Genomic DNA, 20515 nt, shown 5'->3' with positions numbered 1-20515 from the left:
CTGGAGTCAGCTGTATTTCCCTCCACTCTCCACCAGGCATCTTCAGGGAATTACTGTAGGTTTCTGAGCATGGGAAAATTTAGTGAGAAATCTGACACCTAGAAAGACACCTTCCCATGTTTATTTAAACCACTGGAGAGAGTCTTGTTTTCCCCAATGAATTAAGTGGTGAGACCTTGGAGATAAGTCATCTGGGGCTTGAGGTCCAGAGATCAACAATAATCTCTCGTCTCTTTGGGCAGAGAAGAGATAGTTCTGACCCCACTTCTCTGGTGACAGCTGGATTTTATGGCCTTAAACACTAGCAACTTGAGTAGATCCTCACAACTGTTGCAACAGTGCAGCTTTGGTAGCTATCAGCAATGAAGGTAGAGTCGAAGGGATAAAAAAAAAAGAAGAAAAGCAGCCCGAGTCCTTAAAGAGTCCCTGCGGTCCACGTGAGCCGGAGGATGAAGAAAAGCCAGGGAGGCAGAAGGAGAAGTGGGACAGCTCTGGAGGCAGAAAGGGACAAGGACAGTGCAGGGTCAAGCACAGGCAGAAGCAGGGGGCACCACAGACAAATTCAAGAAAAACCGAGAAAGGCATCCTCATTCACCAGAATTCTTTGTAAAAGGAAGGAAATCTGGAAGAGAAATCTAGGATTCAGGGCATTCAGTAAAGACAGGAATGAAGGAAAATGGAAGGACCTCATAAACAGAAGGGCACCAAATATGCCAGAAAGACGGAAATAACCATAAAACTGAAGTCCCAGAGCAAGCGAGGAGTGGGATCCGCGGTGTGAGGCAGGCCCTGGCTCTGGAAGAGCTGCTCTGCGCCCAGAGGGAAGCGTGAGAAGGGAAGTCAAAAGCGGAGGGGAGCCGTGGGGAGGGCTGTCCTGTGGAAGAGGTCGTGGGCTACCTCTGCTCTGATCTGCACTGACAGCCTCAGGACTGAAAGGAGAAGGAAGCCAGGTGCCATCTGCTCAATATCAAGCCCTTCCTAACAGAACCATCCAAAATAAAAAGGCAGAACAAGGAGCGAGCTCTCCAGCAGTGGAAGTATCCAAGCAGAAGCTGAACACTGCTCAGGAATTCAGTGGCTAGGCTAATATCAGAACAGGGCTCAGCTAAGGTCATGTAAAACCTGACCCTGCACTCGCTCAGGTTCATGCCAAATGACCTCAGCTCAGGCCTAGGCGAGCGCTACCCATAGAACATCACCAAGATCCCAGCCCTTCGTGACTGTGGCCTCCCACCTGGGAAGTGATTTCTTGAAACTGATCTCCGCACCATCCAGGGTTCTTTTCCTTGCTCCATCATCAAGAAGATCACAGCTGGTTTGGAAACTGGCTGCCCTGCTCGTGGGGAAAGACATAGAACTTGGGTCTCCGTGCTATGGCCAAAGCAGCATCCCAGGATTCCATCCTGGCCCACTGATTCTCAGGACCTCACAAAGATGAAGGCTGAGGTTCAGGGTCTATGCAATGGAGCCACGTCATATACAACAACGTAAAGACTGTTCACCTGAGAAGGAGCAGAAGCCCACCATATCTCCACGTCCAAAAGGGATCCCGAAGACAAACAAAGCTCAGCTCAAACTAGGCCAAGTATTTCAGAAGCCCCAGAGTAGCTTTTCATCTGTTTGTTTGTTTTAATAATTGAGGGTAGTCCAATGAAGACATTCTGAATGACAAAGGGAAGTCGCCCTTACCTAATGAAGCTAGGTTCCTATAGTTCTCCAGCATCACTTCCCTGCACAAGTCCCTCCGGGCAGAGTTCAGTTGCCTCCATTCCTCCTGAGTGAGGTCCACAGCCACATCTTTGAATGTCACTGACTCCTAAAATATCAAACACAGTCCTGTTCTCACCCAGAGACAATCCTCAACAGGGGAAGGTAACGGGAGCAGAAAAAGAGAGGAGAAATAGCAAAATCTGGAACTCAAAATCTGGTAAAAATGAATGCTAAAAATTGTCTTGACATTAGGGAAAAAATAAAATAAAATAACTGCCATGTGAGGTGAAGAGTGAAGGTCAGGAAGGCCCCAGCAGAGATCTCTAGGACAGAATCCAGTTTCACTAGAAAAGACAGTATACAGAAGAGGGTACTCTGAAAACAAGCCAAGAAGGAGGGCTGGCACAAGGCCCTGAATACCAACCAAAGAGTAATGACTTGGCAATAAGGAGTCCCTTGAGATTTTGGACCAAATGAATCACTACAAAAAAGAAAGATTAGTTTTGACAATGATGAGAAAGATGGACTGGTGAAAGAGGGAGCGAAGGCCAAAGTCCTGTCAGTACTGTAAAGGTGATGCACGTTGGAGGGAGGGTCTGCCCAAGGGGTGTCAAAGAGAACAGAGATGCAGAACTAACACAGTTGGTTCAGAGACTGACCAAGAGGGAGAAGGAATGATCAAAGAGGTGGGAAAGCAGAGAAAGGGTGGCCATCAATGACAAAGAGTGAAGTCGGGTGAAGAGTAGCCTACAGGCAATCACAGGTTGGTATCAGAGAGCCGCAGAGGAACGTCTGAGCCACCACCATGGAGACGTTACAGGTCTGGGTCTCAGAGGAACAGAGCTACAGAGACAGTTACAAGAGCCGTCTGCATCACGGCGGCGGCAGACAAAGCCTAGGTGAGTGAGGTACCAAAGAAGAGAGTGTGGAGAGGCGTGACAAGAGGTCGAGGGGAGAACCCTGAGGACCTCCAGCCTTAGGAGGTGAGAGCAAGAACAGGGCCTCTCTGGGAGAAGATAGAGGAGTGACTGTGCCATGGGAAAATACACTCGGATGGAACATTCTGCTTTTTATCCCATAGGTTACGGCCCGACCTCACAACTACGTAAATGCTGATTTACTGCAGGAAGAGAGGAGACATTTACCACTAAAATGCCTTTGTCGGGGAGCTGTGCAGGTATTATCATCCTAACCTGACAAATGAAGAACCAGAGACAGAGTTCAAAAGACTGGCCCAGAGTCACAGGGCTAGTATGTGGCAGACTCAGGATTCAAATTCAGGCCTTCTACTTACTATTTGTGCAAACTAGGGCTAGCTGTATATCTCTGAGTCTTATTTGTAAAAGGAAGAGGCTGAGGGCCACCATCTTCTACAATGCCACTATTAACTGAAAGGAGCAGAGAGGTGACTAAATATGAGAAATGAGAGAGAGGGAAAGGCTGAGAGACTGAGTGACTGAATGACTGAGGAGAGAAGTGGCAAAGAAGATAGAGTGAAATCAGAAGTAAGAAGCAGATTTGGAAAGAAAAAGCGTAAGCCCAGTTTGCGTGAACTGGAGGGGCCAGCAGGATATCCAGAAAATGCTGTCCTACAGGGATGTAAAGCTGTCAACATGGCATTGTGGGCAGAGGATAATGTCAGCTGTGTAATACTGTTAGATGAAAGCATGGGAATGAATGAGCTTATCAAGGGAGAGAGCAAAGAAGAGACAGGACCTGAGGGAACACTCATCTCAAGGAATTAAGGAAGGGATGAGAAGCCAATGAAGGAGACAGAGAAGTCACTGCTAGAAAGGCAGGAAGAGAAGTAGCAAAGTGTATTATCTCAGGAAGCCAAAGGAAGAACAGAGCAAAAGTCTTTTATCCCTGAGGAGGCAGAGAAAGATGACATACACAGCAGCTGGATGAAGTAAAGGGGTTAAAGACTTTTTTTTTAAAAGAACTGAGGAGACCAAGCATGTCTGTAAGGAGACAGAAGGAACTGCACCGCTTTAGATGTGTGAGGGAGGCACATGACCAACAAAATGGCAGACTAGGCATCATCTCTAGCTTCCCACTAGCTCTCAAAAACCTCCTAAAAGAGAAATTATGCATCAAATGAGGAGCAACTGTAGCTGAATCCACAAGACAAGAAAGCAAGAAACCCCAAAAGGTGGCAGCCTTATGAATTAATAAGAAGGCATTATGGTGCTCCATATGGCGCCACATAGCCTATAGCACCCCTTAGCCAGCAGGGTGTCCAAACTGCCCCCCACCTTTTGCCTGGGACCCACTGTGGGGTTTCACCCCTGCTATAGAGACTGCAGCTGCACACCATCCCCTACTCAAACCACTGCAGTAAGCCGCAGACAATGACTCTGCCCAGCCATCCAAGGAGAGGCCAGGGAAATGGGGAAAGGGAGAGAGTTCAGCTTTCTTCCACCCAAAGTGGTGGAGCCTTAACAGTGCAAGGATTCTGTGCCCACTCTGCCCTCTGACCCTGCAAAAAGTGGTAGAAGCTGATTTAGCCCAGATGGAGAAGGAAATAATGAAAGTCTGAGATGGAACAGAGGAACAGCACAGCTGGTTACTGGGGCATAAAAAATGGAAACCCAGTCTTGTCCCTCCAGAAACAACCTAGAGCAATGATCAAGGCTGGTGAAAATAAATTCCCTAACATGGAAGAAGGCTAAAACAGCTTTTCAGTCTAGCCCTAGGGTCCCACCAAAGGGGAATGGGTGAGAAAACAAGTGACAGGGGAATGTAAGAAAAAAGGGCTAAAGCCACCTAAGATTTAAAGAGGAAGAAAAATAAATTAAAAACCTAAAATACAAGCAGATAAAGAGAATACTAAAATTAGAAGGGAGAATGAGTACTAAAGCATCAAAAAGATTACAAACTTCTCTAACGAGCTCTTATAAAATGCATGAGGAAGAGGGGATAATTGCTGGAACAAAGCCCTGAAGGACCCAGAAAGAATGGAATTAAGGATACAAGTGATTAGAGAAAGAGCTCTTTCTCAGAGACAGAAGAGGCTGAGAAATTTTGAAGATTGTAGGCCATCAAAGGAGCTCTTAACAAATGGCCTCAACTTTCTTTGTGAAGTAAGAGGTTATGTCATCTGCTGCAAGAGTTGGGAGCTTGAGGAGAAAGGAAAAATTTAGGAGGAATGGTGAGATGAAATAAGGAATCAGCAATTCAGGGTCAGTTATGCAGAACAGAAGCAGCCATGAGACCCCAACTAAGATTATGAAGCAGAAATTTATAGTAGTTTTGAATATATAATACAGCTGTACTTAAAAAGGCAAATGTAAGTTATACTAGTACACTAAGCTGACACTTATCTGACCTTGAATAGTGCTATGTATGTGATTACACACATGGTTTTTAAGGTAATTGGCTGAGAGGAAAAACTCCAATGGATGTTTAACAGCTTTATTCACTTAATGAAGCTTATTTTGCCAGCATGATGAAAGGAACCCCTACCACATCTCTGATATGCAGCTCCTTTCCCATGGTGGCTCACAAGGGTGTAAACGCAGCCTATAAGCAAAGCACTAGAAATGCCCTGTTTTCATTCCAGCCCCACCTGCCTAACGAGGAAGGCAGAACCTTTACTAAGATGCAACCTTATGTCAATGGGTATGAAAGGGAATGGAGGTGAAGGAACAAGCAGCCCCATGCTACATGAGCATTACGCAGCACAAGTACTCCCTAACACACTCATTGTCCCCTTGATTCCTATTTCTGCAGCTTTCTCTCAGTTATTCTCCTTTGTCTAGCATCCCCTCCAGCTTCTCCTCTCCAATTATCAAGATCCTAGCCATTCTTCTGAGGCCTCAGTTCTCATGATCCTCTCCAGGAAGCTGTTATCTGTAGCATCAGCATCTTTACTTTCTTTGTCCCCTCCTTGTAGTCATTGAACTGCCTATGTTCCTGGTCTCTCTAGTTAGATTGTAAGCTCCCTGAGGTCAGGGCCCCGCAGCTCTAATTTTATATCCATGATAATACCTAGCTCAGCACAGAGAAGATAATAGGTACTCAACAAACACATTTAAAGGAAGGAAAAAAGCATTGCATGGGGAGGAGGGTCCTACTGAGGGAGAATGTTACACAAATGGTAATCATTCGATTTGAACTAAATGATTAGGTGAAAAGTCTCTTGGGGGAGACCAAGCTATAACGTGTGTCCCCAGAAGGTACTCTGTTGGACAAAGAAATTCCAGAATGAAGGAACAGATGTGCTGCCCACTCTCTGAGAACTCTGGTGATATTCCAAAAGAGGGTGGGAAAAACCTCCCCTCACCTGGGAGCTGTCTGTTAGGAGCCCAGGAGACATTTCTTCTTCCTCTGTGCTCTCCTCTACAGGAAGGACAGAATTTTGAGAAGCCAGAGCTGAGGGAGGGAACAGGAATGGTGAGGGAGACAAGAACTACCCAATCTGACCCAGGTTCATCAAGCTGGAAATCTCCACAGACCGGGCAGGGAAGTCGTCCTGTACTTGCTGGAGTAAGAGATCCCAAGAACATTCCTTCTTCTTTCTATGCCCGAAGATGCCCATGCCCCTCCACTCAAGACGTGAGCAAAAGCGCTTGCCCCTGTGCTCAGAAGAGGACGGGGGCAGCGCTGGTCTGGGAAGGCAGCCAGCACCGCCCCTGGGTCCTTCACACCCGGTACGGGAGCGGGTCGTTCAACCCGCGCTTCGCTCCCGATCCCTGCATTGACTCACCAGCCCTGGAACCATCAGGGCAGGGGGCTGATCGCTCGGACACCGACCGGCTGGAGGGGTTTTAACCAAGAAAAGCGGCCTCTCTCCCCGGAGCTTTTATGGGAAACAAGGGGGCCAGACGCGCCCCCGCCTGGGTGACAGGACAAGGTCTGCGACCTTGACCGCAGACGACAAGGCCTTGGGGGAGCTGGGGGGGGCGCAGTGGGTGGGCTCGTGCTCACTGTCTGGGTCGGGGGCCGTGGCCTCGGCGCCCCTCCCCTCCCCTCCCCCAGACCTGCCAGCGCGCCTCTGCTCACCCCCCACTCACCCAGCTCGGGGTCCACCCCTCCTATCCACTCCCCCAGCCCCGCCCGGGGGCCGCAGACCACCCCCCCCCACCCGGGGCCTGCCGAGTTCTAGAAGTTCTAGGCTCAGAGGTCTGGCCTGGGGGCGCTACGGAAATGGGGAGGGGGCTTCCCCGGCGTGAATCCTTGTGGGAGGGCTGGACCCCCGGCCGGACCCCTGCGGACGCTCCCAAGGGCAGCGGGGGGAGGGAGGGAGACAAGGCCCCAGTTGGGAGGTGACCCCGGACCCAGGGCTCAGGTGGGAGGCTCCCTCCCGCGCACGCGCAGACGGAGAGGCGGGGCGGCGGCTCGGTTAGGTTCGGTTCCTCGTGGGGCCGAGCGGGCCAGTCCCAACGCCGCCAAACCTCCGAGGCCCCCGCCCCGGTCCAGAGGAGTGGCTCCTCTCCCGAGAGTGGAGTCTCCTCACTCACTTCGCTAACCTCGGGAGCGAAGCCTCCTCAGCCCTTAAAGAGGCCGGTACCCCAAGGGCTGCTGGGAAATGGTGTATGGGAGCAGAAAGCGCCCGGCCCCGCAGGATTCTGGGACTTGTAGTTTGACCTCTGAGCCTGCGCAGGCGCGGTTTGCTGCCTGGTGATGTCACGGGTGGTGCCCGCCGTTGGACCATCCCGGCTGAGCCCTGAAGCGCTGGCCTCTGACCTCCACTCCTCAGACCCATCACTGACCGGGGCAGGGCACCTGGGGTGGGGGGCAGGTGTGAGCCACCATGTCAATGTGCACTATCTGGGATGGGGGCAGGGCATCACTTTTGGAGTCAGAGGGCCCTGCTCGGGCACCTGTGCTGGTGTGACCTCGAGCGAGTTATTTCACTGTCCTAAGAGGCCCCTAGAGGGCGCCGTAGAGAGCGCTGGACCCGGAGTCAGAAAACACGAGTTCGAGTCCAGCCTCAGACACTTTTAAAGCTCCAAGACCCTGAGAATGTCACTTCAGCGCTGCCCACCTTAGTTTCCTCAACTGTAAAATGGGGATAATAATAGCACCTACCTCCCAGAGTTGCTGTGAGGATAAAATTAGATATTTGCAAAGTGCAGAGAAGCCCTTAAAGCACTTACTAGCTATTACCTGACCAATGAGGAGGCTGCACTAGGCGGTCCCAGATTCCTTCCAGCTCTGGAGCCAGAGCCTAGGCACCAGGGAGGCTGGGATTACCTTGGTGGGACTGCCTCCTTCCCCTCTCCCAAAGCCCGTGCCTTTGTCTCCACCTCCTCTGGACCTGCTGCTCACTGACCTAAACTTGGAGCGTTGAGTGGTTCTGCAGAAAGGGATGACGGAAGACGGCGCCTCACTGGAAGCAACAGAATGTGCCAGTGTGTTTGAAGAAAGCTAAGACCCAACGAAGCCAAGTCGTCCCAGGCCATCCGAAGGAGAACCTGGAAGGAGGATGACACATGGGAAACCAGATGTGAGAGGAGGCCCATTCTGAAGGTGGCCCAACTGTGAAGATGTGCAGGGACTGATCCACGGATGATAAGATATCATAGATCTGGGGGGAAATGTTGGGGCTCCTTTTTTAAAAAATCTGAAGAATTTTTTCCCTTGGACAGTATTTTTCCCAATTACACATAAAAACAATGTTGAATATTAGTTTTTTTAACATTTTAAGTTCCAAATTTACTTCCTCTCTCCTCTCCCTTCCCCTTCCCAGAGACACTAAGCAGTTTAATTTAAGTTACACATGTGCAATCATGCAAAACATGTTTCCATATTAGTCATGTTATGAAAGAAGACACAAACAAACAAAAAAAAAACATGGAAAAAAAATAAAGTGAAAATAGTCTGCTTTGCTCTGCAGTCAGACTCCATAATTTCTTTCTGTAAAGGTGAATAGCATTTTTTGTCATGATTTCTTTGAAATTGTCTTGGATCACTGTATTGCTGAGAATAGCTAAGTTATTCACAGTTGAGCATCATACAACATCACATTCATATTGTTAAGAAATTATGGGAATGTAGTGAATGTGGAAAAGTTTTCAGCCTGCATACATGCCTCAGTACATCAGAAGATTCATGCCCAAGAGCTACCCTTTAAATGTAAGGAATGTAGGAAAACCTTCAACCAGAGCCCCTTACTTACTCAACATCGAAGAATCCACACTGGAAAAAAAACCCATGAATCAAATGAATGTAGGAAAGCCTTTAGCCACAGTTCAAACTTACTCAGCATTTGAGCATTTCATTCTGGAGATAAACCTTATGATGTAATAAATGTAAGAAGCCCTTTAATAATGGGTCTCTAATTCAACATCAGAGAGTTCATACCAGACAGAAACCTTAGGAATGTGATGATTGTGGGAAATCCTTCAAGCAGAGCTCAAACTATACTAGATATGAGAGAATCCATACTGGAAAACCACCTATGACTATAATGAACATGGAAAACAGCTTACTGATGGTTCATCCCTTACTCAACATTGGAGAATCGACAGTAGAGGAAAAACCACATACATGTAATATATATGGGAAAATCTTAGTGATATCTTATTCCATATGAAACATGAAAGAATTTATTCTAGAGAGAAATCCTATGAATGTAATGGATGTGGGAAAGCCTTCAGTAAGAATTCATACCTCACCAAACACCAGAGAATCCATATTGGACTGAAACAGCATGAACATGATATGGTGGAAAAATCACTGTGGCCTGAGAATCAAAAGACTTAGATGACCTAGATGACCTAGGCTTGAGGCCCATCTCTGGTACTTCCTAGATGACTAATGGAGGGCCTTGAGTTTCTCATCTGTAAAATGAGGGGGCTAAATGAGATAAGCTGTAAGTTTCCTTGCATCGCTAACATTCTGTGAATGTTAGAATGGATTAATATAGGAAAACTTACACTAATCGATCATTTCTTACTGAAAATCAGAGAATTTATAGCAGAAAGCATATTATTCTTGGCCTTGGTCAACATGAACTGACTCATCGCTGCTGCAGGGGACAGGCTAAGTAAAGAAAATCATCACTCAATGGTGAGTTTTGCACCTGGCCCTGTTTGACCTTCTTCATCTCTATTCTGGTCTCAATGCTTCATCCTCATCTCAGCTCCTGTCCTTAGCCATCTAGTATGTGATTGACCCAGCCCTCAATCCTAACTTAGGTTTCTGTTGTTTCCATTGGTGTGATGACATTCTGATTTAATGAGAAACAGGTGTATAGTGGAAAGAGCACTGGCCTGAGAGTCAGAAGACCTGGATATAAATCTCAGCTCTACCAAATTATGAGCTGTATGTGTTTGAGCAAGGCACGTCATCTTTCTGGGCCACATTATCCTCATCTGCTCCTAGTCTCCAGTTCTCTCCCCGGTGCAATGAATACCTCTTCTTGCTTAGATGTGGTATTCTTGCGATACTCCCATGAAGTCTGCAGTGATGAATCCCTAGTAGTGATGGAATGGTGATGGATACCTAATCTGCAGCCGCTCATCTTGGTCATACCTCCGAGGTCATGCTTAGTATCCAAGGTCATGTGGACAGGAATTATCTCTTAGCTAAACTTGACATCTCTGTTAATGCCTAGCCCAGTGCTTTTCATATAATAGTAGCTTAATAAATGTTTACTTAATTTGAATTCGACATCGGCCTCTCCTCCAGAATCCATAGTTTCTCAGACCTGCCCTTCGGCTTCTATTAAAGGTCAAGGGTTTTGACTATATACCCTCAACCCGTACTCAGCTTTGGGATGATTGCATGAAATCAGCCAAGACCAGAGGGATTCTGTCCTACTACACATAGGAAGTAATTTCTGTGGTCCAAAAACACTTTCTGAAGTGTCTCTTTTACATAGACTTTTTACTATGACAGAAGCTGTTTCTCAAGGGCAAAGGACACTTTACCACCCTCGTGGAAGGGAACGGGATCCAGCAATACCCACACTAGTTAACTGGCACGTAGCTGCCTACAGAAGACCTTTTTGGGGGTGATAGTCATCTAGTCCATTATTTGGCAAATCATCTTTTCCAGGAGTCTCTGATGGCCACATCAGGAGGTAGGGGAGTCCCTAATTAAACTCACCCTGCTTACCTAGAACCACCCCAAAGTTTACCTGGTCCTGTCTTTGCACCCCTGTCTCGCTTAAACTTGGAGCTCCAGGTATAAGCATTTGATGACTTCAGAGCATTCAGGAACATTACAGAAATGGCCCTGGGGCAGAGTCATGGCTTATCCCCATCACTGCTGCTGCAGCATCACTGAGGGGAAACCTTACTGCTGGACCCAAACAAGATGATTTTTAGCTTCTTTGACCAAGTCAGGCTTTCCCATGTTCCTTTCAGTCATTCCCCACTCCAAACCCCACTTACTGCTGGCCTGGGGCTCTCCTTATAACTCAGCAATGTGTTTAGTGCCACCTTGGCTGACTCCTTACCCATTCCCACAAACATTGACCCCATTACTGCAACCTACCTGGTGCCAATAATGTCAGTACTAGTTGGTAGATTGAACTATAATCCCTGGCCTTCAGTATGGTATTATTCATGAAGAACAGAATAGGATACATAAATGAAAAAAAAATCAAATGAAGTTTCCAAAAGAAATTCAAATGATGGACAACCAAATTATAAAATGTTCAAAATCACCGAGAGAAATGACAATTAGAAAAGCTAAGTTTTCACCAGACATCTACAAAATTGGGAAACAAAAGATGGAAACAGGCAATGTTTGAGGGGCTGTGGAATGAGGCAAAATAGTCTAGTAAGGTCAATTCATAATTGGTTGAATGAGCAAACCCAATGGTCATTAATTGATCAATGTCAACTTGGAGTGAGCTTTCTAGTGCCCTGGTCCACTTAATGTGAACTTAATATCAATCTCGAAGGGTCTAACATGGCAGCTAATGTTGCATGAACACTTATCAGGGATATGTAGAGGAGATTTCATTTGAGTTATGGGTTGAACCAGATGGTCTCGAGTTCTTCTCCGTCTCTAAGATTCTGTGATTCTGTGTTACTTCAGACAATTTATCTGACTCACCTCCAGTACTGTTCAGGTTAAACACCACACGCTCCTTCGTTAATCCTTGGGTGGTGTGGTCTCCGGTCCTTTCTTCATTCTGGTCCTCCATTTCTCAACCTGCATTGGCTGGATTCTCAAAAATATTTCTCTTTCCTGTCCCTGGCACATAGCAAAAGCTAAATAAATGCTTGTTGCTTGGCTGACTGATTTGTCAACGTCCTTAAAATCAAGGACAGAATACAACATTCCAGACATGGTTTGATCAGGATCCATTTGATACAGGGGACTGGCATCCTCTTAGTTTTGTAGCAGCCTGAGATTATGGGATTATGAGATTATGAGATTATTTTTTTGGCTGCCACAGGTTGCAGTCTGCTTTTAAATTTTTTTTTAAAAAGATCTTTCAAAAATAAACTATTGTCTAGCCATCTTTCCTCCATTCTCTTTTTTCAAGAGTACTTTTTGAGAGAGTATGTGGCTTAGTGGACGGAGAGTTGACCTCGAGGCTAGTGTGATCTGGGTTCAAGTCATGCCTCTGACAAATCCTGGCTGGCTGACCTTGGGCAAATTACTTAACCTCTCAGTGCTCTAAAAGATCCTCTCTAAGTCAAGCATTTATTAAGTGCCTACTGTTTACCAGGTACTGTTCTAAGCTCGGGGCATACGAAGAAAGACAAAACACAGTCCTTGCTCTCAAAGAGCTCACAGTCTAACGGAGAGACAAAATGCAGATAAATTTGTACAAACAACATATAGACAAGGTAAACTAGAGATTATCTCAGAGGGAAGGCACTGAGATCAGGGAGGACTTTAGTGGAAAGTTGGAGGGAGTCAGGGAAAGCTGGAGATGAAGAGGGAGAGGATTCTAGACATGAGGGGCAGACAGTGAAAATGATGGACAACCATCTCCAGTTAGGATTGAAATTTGCCAGTGTCACTGGATTAAAGAGTATGCATCAGGGAGTAAGGTGTAAAGAGACTGGAAAGGAAGGGACCAGGTTATCCAGGGTTTTCAAAGTTAGGCGAAGGATTTTCTATTTGGTTTAGGAGGTAAGACGATGAATTACAGGTAAAGCACCAAGCTGCATTAATGGAGGATTTCCTCACCAGGTCTAGTCTTGATTCTTGTCTTTTGAACCCAAATATAAGACTTTTATCTCTTAAAATTTTGTCTTCATTTGTCTTTTAAATTTTTCATCCTGTTAGATCTGTCCCATCATTTTAGCTTGCTGAAACCTTTTGGGATTCAGAGGATGTGTCCTATAGAAGGGGGCACCTGAGCTGAGCCTTGAAGGGAGGTAGAGCTTCCAGGACACAGAGAGGCAAGAAGGTCATTCCAAGCTTGGGGAATATTGAGGCGATGGAACACAAATGTGTATGGGGAAAGCAAGTGGGCCAGTTTGCCTAGAGTGTAGCTAATGTGAAGGGCCCAGAAAGAGAGGCTGAAGGCAGATATCAAAGGGCTTTGAATGCCATACAAAGGAGTCTGCGTGCAAGGGATTTAGGAGGGGGGAAGGAGTGTTAGGCAGTTCTTTATATCGAAAGTTTATGAGCTCTTTACAAGATAGTTGGGTAGTCATGCCCCTCCATAGGTGAAACCTTGGATAAGCTGTCTCCAGAGTTTGGGATGCCCACTGGCATCCCATTAAGAAGACAAAGACTGAGGCTGCTTCAAGATTCATTCCTTCACCATGTCACCCATAACCCAGGGCCTATTTCCTCCCACCCTCACCCCCCTTCCAAATCTGGTCTTACACAGATTAGGTTTGATCCTGGGGGCCTGAATCCAAGAGAATGTGGTTCTTTCTCTTTTTGTTTCTTGTCCCCTTATAAGTTTTACTCTGGGCAAAGTTCTAAAATCAAGCTTGTGTCCGGTTTATGCCGAGGTTTCCACCAGAGTGGATAATAGGATCTGAGGCTCCCATTCAGGCACTCAATGTATAATACGGACATTGGATATGGGCCACATTTATTTCCCCCACCATAGAAAGCACATGAGGTAGGCACTTAAACACCAGAAGGTAAAGGTGTGTTGAGGGTCAGCCACTCATGACACTCAATAGTAGAGGTGGCAGAGCCTTGATCTACATGGGACTTAACCTCAAAAACTTGATATTTTAGAGCCTTTAGATTGCAAGGGTAGGGAACCTGAGGCCACACGTGGCCCTCTAGGTCCTCAAGTGTGGCCCTTTGACTGAATCCAAACTTCACAGAACAAATTCCCTTAATAAAAAGATTTGTTCTGTAAAACTTGGACTCAGTCAAAAGGCCGCACCCAAGGACCTAGAAGGTCACATGTGGCCTTGAGACTGAAGGCTCCCCACCCCTGCTTAGAGTTTGCATGGAAAGATGATTATCAGTAATTCTGGTCTCTGACCTGTGCTCAGAAAAGGAAACAAAGTCAGAATGTAGCCAGGAAGGTCCATGAGCTCACCTTATATGCCTGCCCAATGACCAGATCTATGCGCTATGTTTGAATCAGATCTCTCAGTTACATTTACTACAAGTAGCTGTGGGCACAGGATTCTCAGGCAGCACAGACTCACCGTGCACTTTTTAAATTTAAATTTCTTTTTTATTGTCAACTTGACAAATATCAACAAACATAAACATTTCAATATACAAAGAACAACAAAAAAGAGGATTGTTACCAGCAATGGAACTTCTGTTTTCACTTGTTTTTTAAGAACACCATATATTTACACGATAGTACAAATACCACCATGCTTATTTGTGTCCCCTTAGAAATCCCTTCCTATCCAGTACATCTTTAAAATATTTCATTGGTGGTAGGTTGTTTTTTTTATTATATCACCATCACTATACACCAAACTCCCATTTTTCAAACGGAAGCATTCCTTTATTATAAATAAATAAGTCAAGTAAAACAAATCCCTACATCGGCCAGTTCTGAAAACGTCTACCTTGATCTGCACCTCCAGTCCACTCACAAAGAATTTCTAAGAACTGGGCTTCTGAATAAAAACCCGAGCACACAAATATATTAATAAATAACTCTGGGGGAGGGGGCAGTAAACACTTGGGAAATGCTACGGAATAGAATAAGGCAAATGATCTCCAGGAATCTCAGGATATTTACAGAGCGTTCATTAGCACGTGCAGATTCGATTGTTCCCACTCCTAGAATAAGCCCTTCCGTTCTTCAGGGAGGTCTCTGCTCCCTCCTGCCATCTCTACCAGCATGCACTGGCTCAGTCAAGATGGAGGCGTGGTCAATGGATTTCCCAGGGCCACCAGGGCACCACAGCCATCCCACCACCTGCTTTTGCCATTGCCATTTTCTGGTCCTGGTGAGTTGGGTGGGGGAAGGGATAGGAGGAATCTCCTCCCTCCATGCCTCCCACCACCTTGCTACACTGGCCTGGAGGTCAAAAGAGGAGAAACCCCAAAAGGTGAAGCTGCCATCTCAGCTAATGAAGTCACCGATCACTTTGGAGGCAGACCCATCCATTGGAGACCAGTCAGAGGAGTTCCCTGAATCCTCAAGAAGAGAGGACACCCTGTAATCCCATCAAATTGGTGGGGGCTACATCAACTAGACCTAGGGCTTCCCAGAGCATCACCCCTGCCCCTCCCATTTTGCTTCTAGTTAGAAAGATGATTTGGCAGCAGCTGAGTATATCAAACATCACTTCTAAACTACCTTTTCTGTTCCAAAGAGAGAAGACATTTTCTCCATAATAATCCAAATAACATAGCTAGCCTCTATTCTCTTCTCCTCTGTTCCAACCTTCCCATTGCAGAGTGGCACCTTCTTCACAGCTGTGTGTCCGTCGGAGTTACTCAGGTCACTGGGAAGCTAAGGGACATCGAAACTAAGCGGGCATTTTCCCTGCAATATTTCCCACTGACTTGTGTCAGGGACACAGCCTGGTTTAGATTGCATTTGCCCCACTTCTTGGGAAATCTGTAACCATGTGAGAGGGGTCTTCTCGAGCCCCATACTGATGTCATTGCTTTCTAAACATCCATTTGAATTGTCCCTTCATTATTGGCACTCAGCAAAGACAGTTTATTCAACATTTTAATACACTGAAAAGCTTAGGACCTTATGGACAAATTTATCCAACAAAAATATATACATACCATTCACAGCTTTATCAAACAAGAAATGCTTAAGAGTGATATTCCATCAAAATGTTTCCCTGTGTCAATTTTTCTGAGGCTTCGGAAGCAGAAACAAACACACAATATCTTAAAAAGGCAGTGGGCACTTTGTACAACTGTGGACAGCTGATCCCCACCCCATGGCAGAAGTGAGCACCACTCTGAGATGGTGTAACAGCACGTGATGTATCTCTAGAAAACATTGAGTGGCTTTAAGTCACAATAGTCATGACGAGACTCTGTCACAAGAGAGTGCCCTGTTCCTAACAATCCCTCAACTGTGCCACTGAATAGCGAAACATTACTGACATCAAACTATGGTGCTAGGATGAGTGAAAAGGCATTTCTTAAGAGCCAGGCACTAGGCTAAGTGGGGATATAAAAACAGAAAGCTGGAGAGTCCCACGTGCATTCTAGTAGGTAAGATGACACAGATGTGGAGGGGAGTGGCTGGAACAGGTGTTACTATGCAGGAGTTATCACTGAAGTCGGCCTTCCAGGAACAGTAGTGTACATTTTGCCAGTCCAACAGACAACAAGCAAGCATTCATTAGGCACTTACTATGTGCCAGGAACTGCTAAGTACCAGAGATACAAAGAAAGGCAATAAACAGTTCTTGTCCTCACCGAGCGTACATTCTATCAGGAGGGATAACATGTAAATAACCAGGTACATACAAAATATATACAGAGTAGAGGACAGTAACATGGAAGCGGAAAGTGTTGGCAGACCTGAAAAGTCTCCTGCAGGAGGGATGTGGGCAGAGTCTTAAAGAAAGCCAGGGAAGCGAAGAGGCAGAGCCAGGGCAGAGGCATAGAGACAGAACGTGTGCACGTCAACAAGTACTTATTAAGCACCTACTATGTGCAAGGCACTAGACCTACTAAGCGCTGGGGATACAAAGAAAGGCAAAAACAGTTCCTGCTCTCAAGGAGCTCACAGTCTAATAGAAGAGACAATATGCAAACAACTTGACAGTGGATTCAAGGTCTAAAAGTGAAAATGTCATCTGAATTTAAAAGTAGGCATGGAAAAAGCTGAGGGGTAAGAGTCTTCCAGAGGAGGCTCAGAACGCCTGACAGGGCAGCACAGAGCTTTGGCTATGGTTTGTTTCACATGAAGGCACAGGATCGTGGTAGCCTCTGTGGGTGAAGTGTTGGGTGAAATCCCCGATCTCCAAGCTGTTCCCTGGGGCCACGACACACTCAATCATACCTACCCGCAGGGCCACGTCGACAAGTATCTTGCGGTATAGCAGGGAGTGCCAGGTCACTGGCTGGCAGAGACCGTGGAGGGAAGTAAAGTATAACACTTATTAAGCAACTACTACATGCCAAGAAGCGTTCTAAGCATGGGGATACAGGGAAAGGTGAGAGTTCCTGCTCTCAAGAAGTTCACACTGTAACAAGAGATACATGCAAATACGTACACACACATGAGACAGGCAGGATAACTGGAGATAATCAATAGAGGGAAGACATGAGCATTATAGGGGACTGGGAAAGGCTTTGGGATTTTAACAAGCCAGCAAAGGTGGCAATGAAGAGGACATTCCAAGCATGGGAACAGCCCCGGAAAACAGAGCTGGGACACAGAATCATATTCAACGAACAGCGAGGAGACCAGTGTCACCAAGCTGAAGAGTACGTGTGTGTGTGGGGGGGGGGGGGGGGTATAAAAGATGGGGGGAAAGGTAGGAAGGGGCCAGGTTATGCAGGGCTTTAAAAGCCAGAAAATCGTCTCTTTGGGAAGTCACTGGAGTTTGCTGGATGAGGTGGGGGTGGGGGATGACACAGTCAGCCTTAGGCTATAGGAAGATCAGTTTGACAGGAACTTAAGAACAGACTGGAGTGAGAAGATGCTTGAAGCAGGGACACCAATGTCTTGTAATTGTCCCGGGGTGAGGCGCTGAAGGCCTGCACCAGGGTGATGAGTGTCAGAGGAGAGGGCAGGGAATGCACGGAAGACGTTCCAAAGCCAGAAGGGAGTGTTGCAAGTCGATCTGACAGTCTCCAAACCCCAGAGGCCAACTGGGCAATGGACAGGTGGAGGGCAGGAATTGGAAGACACATAAGTTCAGAAGATGGTTGCTATCATTCTTCTGCTTCCCCTACAAACAGGCCGACAAGCACCTTCTTTTAATGTATACTGACCACAAGCTCTGGAGCACTTTGAGGGGGCTTGCCAATCTTGTATATGTCAGAGAGACTCTGATGGTACCACAGGACAGCTAGATCGTACTTCTCCACCTGGTGGACAAGTTACGTCACTGACTCTTACAATTACATTTAACTTTACTACCCACTATATCCCAGGACACTACAATCATTCTGCAGATATGTTATGAGAAGCCAAATTCTGATTAACCACAAATAAGCTGGTGCCTTGTCTACTGCAGATATAAATAGCCTAGAGGACTATAGGTTCTGAGAAGCTGGTCGGGGATGTAGCCCATTGGCAATCTTCACAACATGTTCTCTGACTTGAGAATAAACCTCCTATATCTGGACAAAACAATTAACAAAACAAGTTATGGGTGACCAAATGCAGTCTCTTACATAGTTCTATGTGCCTACAGCCATGCATGGATGACACAGGCCAAGGACAGCCATCAAGGTTTCCCCTGGAGTTTATATACACATGGTACCCTCTTCTCGGGCACAAGGATGCTTGTAAGCACCAACTGGCTTATCCGTGTGATCTATTATGCTGGGCATGGGAGGTCTTGAGGCTGCTGGAGTCATGTTAGGTTAACTGCACTCAGGCTGGATTGAAATGATGTTCTCTATTTAGACTATCTGCAGATTACGACTTGAAATAGGCTTCTCCTATGTAGGATTCTTGTACAGGCTTTCCTTGTTTTTGGCCAAGTCACTTAACCCCAATTGTCAAATATATATATATATATAATTCCACTAAGCTTGTGACAGTCGTAGGAGTAGTACACATGTAGGCGGGACACAGTGAAACAAGGCATAGACTGGAAGGCTCTTCCTACCATGCTGCTTCTATAATGTGCCTCATCTCCCCCTACTTTAACCAGAGCACTTTTCAAAAACTAAAAACAGTATTTGCAGAGGTGGGCAAATTAGATCTAGATTAACTGGATGTTTTGATCACGGTCCTGGGAAAAGACCAAGAGCACAAAATCCAGCAGGTTTTGGAAGATGGCAGTCTTGAGTCTCTGGAATACCTATGACAGTATATAGGATGATGATAATACAGGCTTGCTGGCCTCCCAGTCACAGATCAGACTATGCTTCCAACACACCTACTCAGACTCAAGATAAGTGGTGCAGGATTACTGGGAAAGGCTAACAAGCCTGATCTTGCCACTGATCATGAAAAACACTAGAGCAGACACGGGAATTAGATGGCTGAATAAGCCGGCCCTGGCACCAGGCTGCTTACAGTTCCCAGTTCTCCAGGATACAGCTATACTGTCACCAACATTTACTGAACTCCTTGCCAGAGAGTTCTGGATACCTAGTGGGAAGAGAAGGGGCTGCAGGCTGAGGCCATGTTGGGCACGCCAAGGGTCAAAAGCCCTCTTCAAACTGCTCCACGGAATTGTAGATGAACAGCTACAAAGATCCACAAGAACCACTGGCGGACAAGCCCCCTGAAAAGGTTGTTTGGAGTGACTAAGTCCAATAAAAGGGTCGTGTTTTCTCTCTCCATGGTCAAACATACTGCAAAATCCTGGGAGTGACTGGGAGTCACTACTTGTCATATGGAACCCAGAAATTCTTTTAATACATACATGTACATGAGGACACAAAAGTTGACTATTTTACCCACTAACTCAGGTGCAGCAGGAGCACAAGGCAGGCTTCACTGTGCTCTTTGGACAGTGGCTGGGCAGAGCCAATCAGTGCCGTGAGGAAGCGTCACAGCTGGTCACTGAGAACAACGGCCTAAGAAAGGGGTGATCTGTATGCAATGTAATTATAACCACCACACCACCCCAGCATCAGCAGCAATTGTAAAGAACTGCAAGACACAAGCCGATTTCCTGTTGGCCACCAACTTGGGCCCAAAAGGAGGAGTAGCTACACTGGCCAAGTTACAAATCTTTTAAATAATAAAGGAGGAGGAATCCAGGGTAACAACACATTAGGAGAGTCAGATTCTCTTCCAATTAGTTGTGGAAATTTCTTACGCCACTTGAAATTTCAAAGATTAAGTCATGAAGAGAAAGAATTGAGTGAAAACTTCGGAGTGTGATGGTGGAAGTGATGATGATGACAAGGGAAAGAGATTTTGATGGTGAGATAGGATTCTCAGATGATGAATTTTGGAGTCCTCACATTTTCTCTGCCCCTGGATTTTAAGTGGCTTCTAGTCTTCTTTAGAAATGGAGGTATAAAAACAAAAAGTATCAGCAATGATGAAAACTTTGATAAATACAGTGTTCCCTCCCTCCTCCGTATGACTAGTCTACCTTTTCATTCAACCGAAGATCCCCACTCCCTGCCAAAAATGCCCTGAGCATCATTTCTCATGTGCAAAACCTCACCAGCAATGAGCAGGTTGTCTGCAGGGGCTGCCAGGCCTAATCTCGTTGCCATTTCTATAGTTTTTAGAGAAGAAAACGTTCGAATACAGACTCATCGACCAAGTCAACAATCAGTTCCAATTCCAGACCATTTCTGTGGGAGGTTTTTGAGATGTCTATGA

At 46.2% G+C, this 20515-nt stretch overlaps 1 protein-coding gene across 1 annotated transcript in view; it reads right to left on the bottom strand.

Moving 5' to 3' along the window:
- Window positions 1-7219, bottom strand: part of LOC114043238 (zinc finger protein 566-like) — a 21779-nt gene extending 14560 nt beyond the window's left edge. The window contains exons 1-4 of the mRNA XM_027862303.1: window positions 7173-7219; window positions 5996-6051; window positions 1690-1816; window positions 1235-1333 (exon numbers count right to left, since the gene is read on the bottom strand). Coding sequence (XP_027718104.1) covers window positions 1235-1333; window positions 1690-1816; window positions 5996-6028 — 259 coding nt within the window. The 5' untranslated portion in view covers window positions 6029-6051; window positions 7173-7219. The remainder of the gene's footprint in view (window positions 1-1234; window positions 1334-1689; window positions 1817-5995; window positions 6052-7172) is intronic.
- Between the last annotated feature and the right edge of the window lie 13296 nt (window positions 7220-20515).

Source organism: Vombatus ursinus, unplaced genomic scaffold, assembly GCF_900497805.2.
Source record: "Vombatus ursinus unplaced genomic scaffold, bare-nosed wombat genome assembly UNPS02014768.1, whole genome shotgun sequence".
In the NCBI taxonomy this organism is placed as follows: domain Eukaryota; kingdom Metazoa; phylum Chordata; class Mammalia; order Diprotodontia; family Vombatidae; genus Vombatus; species Vombatus ursinus.
The sequence above is the reverse complement of the archived record's forward strand: the minus strand, read 5'-3'. Positions and strand labels throughout refer to the sequence as shown.